The sequence below is a fragment of the Rhinopithecus bieti genome, unplaced genomic scaffold (assembly GCF_001698545.2).
Source record: "Rhinopithecus bieti isolate Rb0 unplaced genomic scaffold, ASM169854v2 scaffold_32092, whole genome shotgun sequence".
In the NCBI taxonomy this organism is placed as follows: Eukaryota; Metazoa; Chordata; class Mammalia; order Primates; family Cercopithecidae; genus Rhinopithecus; species Rhinopithecus bieti.
In genome coordinates, this window is record NW_016813944.1 from 1,101,378 (window position 1) to 1,110,200 (window position 8,823).

General features: G+C 36.6%; 1 protein-coding gene across 3 annotated transcripts in view; it reads left to right on the plus strand.

Annotated features, from left to right (window-relative positions):
* The window catches only part of CUNH4orf33 (chromosome unknown C4orf33 homolog), a 21,174-nt gene extending 15,457 nt beyond the window's left edge, over positions 1-5,717 (plus strand). For all 3 annotated transcript variants that reach the window (XM_017849125.1, XM_017849126.1, XM_017849127.1), the window contains exons 4-6: positions 2,238-2,289; positions 2,408-2,607; positions 4,723-5,717. In XM_017849125.1, coding sequence (XP_017704614.1) covers positions 2,238-2,289; positions 2,408-2,607; positions 4,723-4,828 — 358 coding nt within the window. In that variant the 3' untranslated portion in view covers positions 4,829-5,717. The remainder of the gene's footprint in view (positions 1-2,237; positions 2,290-2,407; positions 2,608-4,722) is intronic.
* The last annotated feature ends 3,106 nt before the right edge of the window (positions 5,718-8,823 follow it).

An 8,823-nucleotide genomic window follows, 5' to 3' on the forward strand; every position in this document is an offset into this window, starting at 1 on the left:
CAGCAATTTGACTTCTTCTTTTCCTAACTGAATACCCTTGATTTCTTTCTCTTGCCTGATTGCCCTAGCCAGAACTTCCAACACTATGTTGAATAGGAGTGGTGAGAGAGGGCATCCCTGTCTTGTGCCAGTTTTCAAAGGGAATTTTTCCAGTTTTTGCCCATTCAGTATGATATTGGCTTTGACTTTGTTCTTTGTTCAGGTTTAACTGTCTCTTGGGAATCCTATTTACCTGATTGGCAAACTCTTTCTTTTTTCCTGTAGATGTACGCCTATTATCTAAATTATAGCATATTTAAAATTAATAAAATATTTAATAATGAAATATTTATATTGCAGTTATTCATTTGAAATGCCATTTAAATGCTTCTCTGCATCTAACATTTAGAAGCCATTGCTCCTTTTGTAGGCTGGTCAGAGAGCTCCAAACAATTGATTGAAATGAGATTTTTAAATATTCTTTTATTTTCCTTTATTTTGATATTCAGCTAAATCAAATGTAGAAAAGTCTAGCTGTTTGCATTATATTTTTAAAGAAGAATAATCATATACCTTTGTGTGTCACATTTCAACTAACATGCCAAAATTTGTTATTGAAAAATATGATTAATTCTCATAGACTGCCATGAGAAGTAAGAAAATTTCAACTTTTTTGTGCTTATTTTTACCCTATAGGTGAGAAAACTAAGGCAAACATTCATAACTTATCTAGAGAACAGTAAAAAACTTGGATATCCTAAAGTTTTGCCCTTAGTTTTAATTGTATTAGATGATAATATTGGTTTATTTTCATAAAGTGATGACTTAACACTAGATGAATGGAATAATTGGAATCTCTCTTGTTAAGAAATTACACAGTAATCATTGTGTATAAAATTAATAGATTTTAAAGGTTAAAAAATTCACAGAGTAATTTGGGTTTCTTATGTATCAGGGTAGTTAATAATCAAGAATCATAGTTTTGCTTCAGGCAATCATTTCCTGTAACAGTTAACCTCTAGGAAAGCAACAGGAAGAATTTATTCTTATTTGCAAGAATTTTTTCTCCTAGGATTTACCACTAAGGCTGCATGATAACAATAAAAATAATCAGAAGACTTTTAAATGGGAAAGAATACTTGGCTTCTGTTAGAATAGTTTACTGAAGGAAATCTTCCCTGAAAAGCTCTCAAAAGAGTACCTGTATAGAAATATTTTGAGATATAGGTTTTTCTAGAGTTAGTGAATTTGCTTCATGTAAATACATGAAATCCTTTGGTTCTTAATGACCTGGCTAGTCCCAATTGTACACTGTTATTAGAATTTCCCTTTGAGAAGATACTGTGTTCCTTTTTGAAAACATGATGCTGAATGAATGGTAGAAAACAGGAAAACACAAGAGGCAGACAGGTTGAGGGCAGTGTGTGAAAAAAAAAATAGACAAAGATGAAAATCTTTAGCCTGTTGACTAATTGTAGACTGTCTATGTTTTGCATTTCTTATTTTCCTAATGAGCTACCACATAGTTTTCTTACAGAAATAACCTTTATTAAAGTTGTTGAATTCAGACTTGGAAATTGTTGCTTGCTTCAGTTTTTGAAGCTCATTTTATAAAAAACTCCAAATAACATGGTATCCCTCTGACCTTTTTCATACTTTGTGTCATCTAACCAAATGAAGTATTTTATATAATTTTTTCTTTAAAGAATATAAAAAGCAATCTAAACATGAAACTTTATGCATTTGGTGGCAGTTGTCTGGAGTGGTAAACCCAAAGATGTCATTTCTAAACAACTGAACACACTGGCTCTCCCTAGAATTATCCAATATTAATATTGCGTCTCTCTTTTTTTTTTAAGACAGAGTCTCTCTCTGTTGTCATGCTGGAGTACGGTGGCGCTATCTTGACTCACTGCAACCTCCACCTCCCGGGTTCAAGCGATTCCCCTGCGTCAGCCTCCCAAGTTGCTGGGACTACAGGCACATGCCACCATGCCCAGTTAATTTTTTTTTTTTTTTGTATTTTGGTAGAAATGGAGTTTCACCATGTTGGCCAGGATGATCTCAATCTCCTGACCTCGTGATCTGCCCATCTTGGCCTCCCAAAGTGCTGGATTACAGGCGTGAGCCACCACGCTCAGCCTGCATCTTTTAATTATTTAGAAATTTAGTTGCAAGCACACACATTCCATGTATAAAGGATAGTGAAGAAAATAACATGTTTTTCAGACACTCATAAGGAATCTCAATTTTGACAGCCACGGACAGCATTTAGTGCTTTTACTTTCTGGAAGAAGAAATGTGTGGAAAGTAAGTAAATAAGAATATGAGGCAAAATCATTACATACACAGTAATACACATATTTATTTCTATGTTTAAAGTGTAAGCCCAATTTTATCTTTTGTGTTCCACATGTTGTTTCTGTAGCAAGAACTTCCATTATCATTCAGAGTGTCCAGAGGAGAGACAAAATGGGAAGGCAAAGCTTATCTCCCTTGGAATTATTTTCCACCAAATGTGACAAAATTCAATTCATTTGCAATTCATGGATCAAAAGATAAACGAAGTTATGAAGCTCTTTACCCTGTACCACAGCATGAACTGCAACAAGGACAAAAACCTGATTTGTAAGTAGAAAATAAATGAAGATATATTCCAAATAAATGAGTTTTTTGGAAATTAAGTCTTAGTGGAGCAGAAGTAACCCTTTTGATCAAAGAAGATGACATATGTGCACAAGTACCTAGTAGAGTCCAATGTTCACTGATGATCCTCAGAAAATACTTGGTAAACTTTGGACTGACATAATCTCTCTCACTACTGTCAGTAGAACACTTATTTTTCCATAGTGGTTTGCATGTGAGAAAAGTAAATGTTGCAATAGCTGATATAGCAGTATGTTTGCAAATTCATTTAAAATTTCTTTCAGGGCTAAAGGGCCAGAAGCATTAGTGTTTCCGGCTGTGAACAAAGGGTCCCTGTTGCAAGGAAATCTGATCTTCAGTTATCTCTCTAGTTCTCCTCTTCTGGTAACCTCATGAGGATAAAAATATCAACTATGTTTCTAGGCAACGTTGCTTTTGATAAAAATGACCCTTAAGTGGTAAATTACATCTGGACTGAAAATAATTTTGGTTGAACTATAAATATATGATGGAGACAGCGTGGCTTTGGGATTCCGCTTTAACAGTCATGTTCCATGTGGGAACACTGGAAGCTATGGCTATGGAGTTATTCCAAGAGATATTGCTCCCATGGGGCAGAAGGCATTTGAGCCAAGGTATCTGCTATGCTTTCTCAATTTGAGTCTTGTTTCCTTGCACCTGTAGCTCTCACATAGGCAGACTAGAGCTCCTGGCCAGCCTTATGAATGCTTCCTGGACTTCTGCAAGGACTACTCCTTCAGGGAGGAAAGCCAGATGCTGTCCTGGGGCAAGCTGTAATTGCTGCTCTGTATCTCTCTAGATATACTCACCATGGCCAAGGTAGTCTGGTGAATCTGGGCATTTGGAAGAACCTAACAGAGACATCCTACTGAGCACTGCACTGTGGCAGACGGACATTCCTGCCTTTTTACCTGTGGAATATGCTGCATTGTCCTTCCTGTCCCTGTTTGCCTTCTCCCTCCTTTCATGCTCTTACTTCATGCTTGTTTGTCTTTATCACTTCTAGCATATTTCTTTTTTGCTTGACCTTTTTTCCCCTTTTCCCTTTGCCTTTCTCCCCAGTTCTGACATAGCATTTACTTAGTCTTTTTTCCCCTTCCTTTTTCATATCCTTGACATTTTTTCCCTTTTTTTGCTTGACTTTTTTCCCCTTTTCCCTTTCCCTTTCCCCCAGTCCTGACATAGCTTTTAGCTAGTCTTTTTTTCCCTTCCTTTTTCTTATCCTTCACTGTTTTTTCCTTAATCTCTTACTCTGGGATTGACAACTATGACTCAAAAACTGATTTATCCTGGCCAGGTGGGCAGAATGAGACAAAAACGTAGTTGCAACTGACTCAAGGTCTTCGTATCAAGACGTCATGTCTCTCTGGCTGTTCATCAGCTAATACCTTCCTATATTCAGGCTCTTCATTCATACATTATTGGAAGCTTATCGGAGGTGGAAGTACGATTATACATTGGCCAGGACAGAGCCAAGGCAGAGTGACTTCCTACAGAGTGGGGCTCCACTGTAGCATGTTAGTAGCTAAGCCTTTCTCTCCTCATTAAGCCACTAGAGAAAGCGTCTTAATATAGTTAAATGGTTTTCCTGGAAAGAAAAGAACTGGGATTAACACTCCTTTACATTAACTTCTGTTGCTTCAGCAGAGAAGGGAATTAAGAAGGCTATCTTCTTATCTTTGGAACTGAAACTTTTTAAAACCATTGCATATATGACTGATATAAATTATGTCAAAATTTGAATATAAAAACATATGCAAGAGCATAATATGATTTGTTTAAAGTTGGATGGAATGAGTTCATGTTTTGAGAGTTGGTTTCTCCCTTCAGCTGTGAGGGAGCTATTTGCAGAATTGAAAGAAGAGGGCTTTGAGATGCAGGTGAATGTTTTCAGAGCTGAGTGTTTGATAGCTAGAGTGAGAAAACTGTACATATAAAATATGTCTTACCTTTAGTATTGCTTAAAATAGAATGTTGTCTTATTATAGATGTGACAAAATAAATAGCCCTTCAGGACAACTATTTCACAAATGCATAATTCATTTCAATTCCCACCTTCTTTTTCTTTGCTTTTAGCCATCACCTAGAATACTTCAAACCTTTCAATTTTAACACGCTGCTTGGAGAAGAATGGAAACAACCGGAATCAGACCTGTGGCTAATAGAGAAATGTGATATATAGGAGTGTAATAGATAACCATACTGATCATTTTTCTCTATGTCTTTTAAGATAAACAAAAAATAAATATCAATTTTTTAAGATGTCATGCATACATTTCAACAACAAATATTTTCATAGAAGTCACTGAAAATATCTGTGGCAAATTGCATATGATTAACAAGAAAATAGATGATTCTTTGTAGATGTTTCATCTGTAAAGTCATAATGTTTCTCAGAGTCACTTAGTCCAGGATGTTACATTCCCAGCACACAGTACAGTTATTCTTGAGAACTACAAGTGAGAAAGGGGGAACAATTGAGTTTGTCCAAGGCCACCTAGAGCACTGTCCTGCACTACCTTGTGATTCAGCTATTTCATTCCTAGATATACACCCCAGAAAAATGACTGCTCATAGAAGCTTTAGTCACAATAGCACAAAACTGTAAACACTCAAATTTCCATCCATAGGAAAATGGTAAACAAACTGCAATGTAGTCAGGGGAATACTGTTCATTAAAAAAAGGACGCTGATACATGCAACAACCTGTATGAATCTCAAAAACATTAAGTAGAGCAAAACAAGTCAGACATCACATACTATCTAATTACTTTTACATTAAAGCCACTTCTAGGCAAAACTAGCATTTGATGATAGATACCAGAGTAGTGGCTGCTTTGAGTGAGGGCAGGGAATTCAAATTGAATGGAAAAGGAGCCTGAGGAAATGTTCTGGGGTGATTGAAATGTTTTGTATTTTGATCTGGATGACGGTTATGTAGTTGCATACATTTGTCAACATGCCTCATGCTGTATGTTTAGATTTGTGATTTTAGTATATGTAAATTAACTCATTAATAAAATACTATTATAAAATAAGCTATAAATTAAATGGAATTAACTTCAAGTTTACATTGAGTTTATATGTGTCCATTGAACAATCATTAGTGCTGGTTACAAGTGGCTTATCGACTTACTCATTTCTTAAATATGTTCTCTATCTGAAAAGGGAGTTGGTGTAAGATAAATGCTGACTTTTACAAAACATATTATAAGTATCCTCCTGACTACACATCATGGTGGCAGTCTTAGGCATCTTAGATAAATTGAGAAATTATTCTTAAAACTGACAATAGCTACTAATTAATTTGATATGGAAATGATCTGCCTGTTTTGGATAGGACTGGTATATTTTAAATAACCTAGGATGATTTATTTATAAATTATGTGAATAATTTTATAAATGCATATAAAACTATCAAAATAAAAATAAGATATATTTTAGAGTATCTTGATTTTAGAAGTGAATTGAACACTATGAATCACAGTTCCAGATATAAATCATAACTGTTTATAATATGGGTAAAAATGCAGCACAAATATGATAGCTACAATCACAGCAATATAAAATACTGAATTTGAATGTTGTGGCTTGTGAGCTTTCTCAAACCTAATGTGTATCTTTTTTAAATTTGTTAAGATTTTTTTAAACATCTCTTAACTTTCTTTCATCTAGATAAGACATTTCCTTTTCTTCCAATACCAAGCAAGCAAAAATACATTACATAAACACTTTCTTTTGAAAGAAACATGCATATCAACTACAGAATTTCAGAAAGCTTGTCCATTAGTCAGCTACAAATGATGTATCCTATAGAAACTTGTATTTGAGAATGGGTGTTTGTAATAGCCATTTCAAATTTGTTTGTCAACTTCAGGACCATGAAAGAATAATCATCCTTTTGTTTAAAGTATGCATAAATGCATTTCTTTGCTGTGATTTGAATTGTTCACTGCAGTGTCAAGCAGATTCTCTCTTCTCACCACCTAAATAGATTACACAGTGTGCATATTTATTCAGGTGCTTTCTCATGCTTTTTCCCAGCTCCAGGAAAGTGTAAATCACAGTCTGAAGGGAAATATGCTTTTCATTTTTGGCTCCAAATTACTTTTTTAGAATGTTAAAAAAGTTTTTGCCACAGGAAAAAAATATTTAATTTCCCCTCCTCCTTTTCCTCCTTTTTTAAATGTTAGGCTTTTAGGGGACAGAAGATATGAGCATAATTAATCTGATACTGAGAAAGAAAGGGTAGCAAGTGGATAAAGCAATTACAGTAAACCCTCAGCCCTTTTCTCATGCCTCAGAGCTTAAGGATTGTCTCTTCTTTTCCATATAAGTTCCCGTAGTATTTTACACATTGCTTTATTGGAGCATTTATTTCACTGTGTCCTAGATAGCTCTTCTGACCCACCTCCCATCCTCTCAGCCTAACTTTTTACTCCAGCAATCAGTTGCATACAGTGAACTGACTGGCCAGTTGCGTTGGCTGTACTGTGTATGTCTTACTTCCTGCCCCTAGGGCTTCTCTGCTTCCTCTGCTGTGTGGAACACTTACAGGAACCCGTTTAGCCATTCTCACACATGAACTATCCTGGATGTGTGAAGGGACTAAAACATCCCATGGGGCACCTCTTGACCAAGGAGGGTGGGAGTTGATGGATAAATACTTCTCTGTTACATCCCTCAGTTTAACAATTCTATGGTCCCTTCCACACAGCGCCTCAGAAATTCTCTTAAAAGGATCCCACCCTGGTTATCTACAACAGTGGCCAACTAGTAACACACTTTTGCATTATCTTTCCTTCATTTCCATCATTTTCTGTTTTGCTCTTCCTAGTACCTCTGTCCTCTCTGGAGTTACTTAACTACAGTCAACCTCTTTGGAAGTTATTGTCCTATGTTTGCTTCATGGGGAACCCTGGCTAAGTCAGTGATTACCTAAAGAAGCCCTAGAAAGCAGCTCATCAGGATGGGAATCTAGAATTGTATCACAGGGCATTTGGTGACAAGGACCCCATTGTTGGTGGCAATGGCTCTGCTATAAGTAACTTCACAGTTATGAAAACTTTCATGGAGTGGTAGACTGGCTTGAGGTGCAGCTGAGGTACCTGAAACTATGAAAGCCATCTAGTCATAATGACTCTTTGTGTCAACTGTTCAGCAGGCAAATAGAAGCATGATATTGGAAGAGATATTGATCCTGGCTACCATCCAGAGCTAGAGTTATAACTATTAATGGAGGCAGTATAGAGTATGTCCTTCCTAGGGGATTCATTGAGGCATCCTTTGGTGCTTCAGTGTCAAGTGATAACCTTAAATGGGCAGCTGTAGCAACCACGGCCTGACAAGGTAAAGCAACTAAAGACTCTGACCCTTTGAGGATGAAGGTCTAGGTCACCTCACCATTCAAACCACGTGAACCTACTGAAGAGGTTGGCCAAATGTGAGAGAAATACAGAATTTGTGGTGGAAGAGAGAGATGATAACTATCAATTATGGACTTGGAATCAATTACAGGAGCCACATTACTTGTTCCACTAAATCTTTTGCATTTCGTATTTGTGTAATGGCCCCCCACTTCCTTGAAGACTCTGTGATAGATTGGACTCAATGTGGAAACGGTGTGGCTCTGAGTGCTGCAAGGAGTGGACTGTATTTAATATCTCTCGTGTCCTACCTCACATCCTCTTAGGCCATTTTTCAATTCATACATTTTACTCTTTGATAGCACTTTACCTCTGTTGTCCCATGTATCTCTAGATTTCTGTATTAGTGCTTTTCTGCCACCTCAGTTATGTGGAACACCTATGGAAATCTGCTAATCTACTCTGACGTATATGCAAACCTGGAAGTTTGAGGGAATTGACAATAGGGACAGGATTCAGTGGATAAATACTCCCCTTTTCTGTCCTTTGGGCAGAATATTCCGAAATGCATTCTATATAGTTCCTTAGTGGTCTCAAGTAGGACTCCACTAGGGTCTTCAGTTACCTACAGTACTGATGAGCTTAAAAATACAATCTTAGATTGGCTTACCTTATTTAATTTTTCCAAAGTTCCCAATCCCATTCCTTAGAATCACATTCCAAATTTAATGCACTGCACACAACGCTTTTTAAAGGCTCTGCTTTTGTCGGGGTAGGAGGGGTATCCAGCCTAAGGCACCTAAGTCCAAGA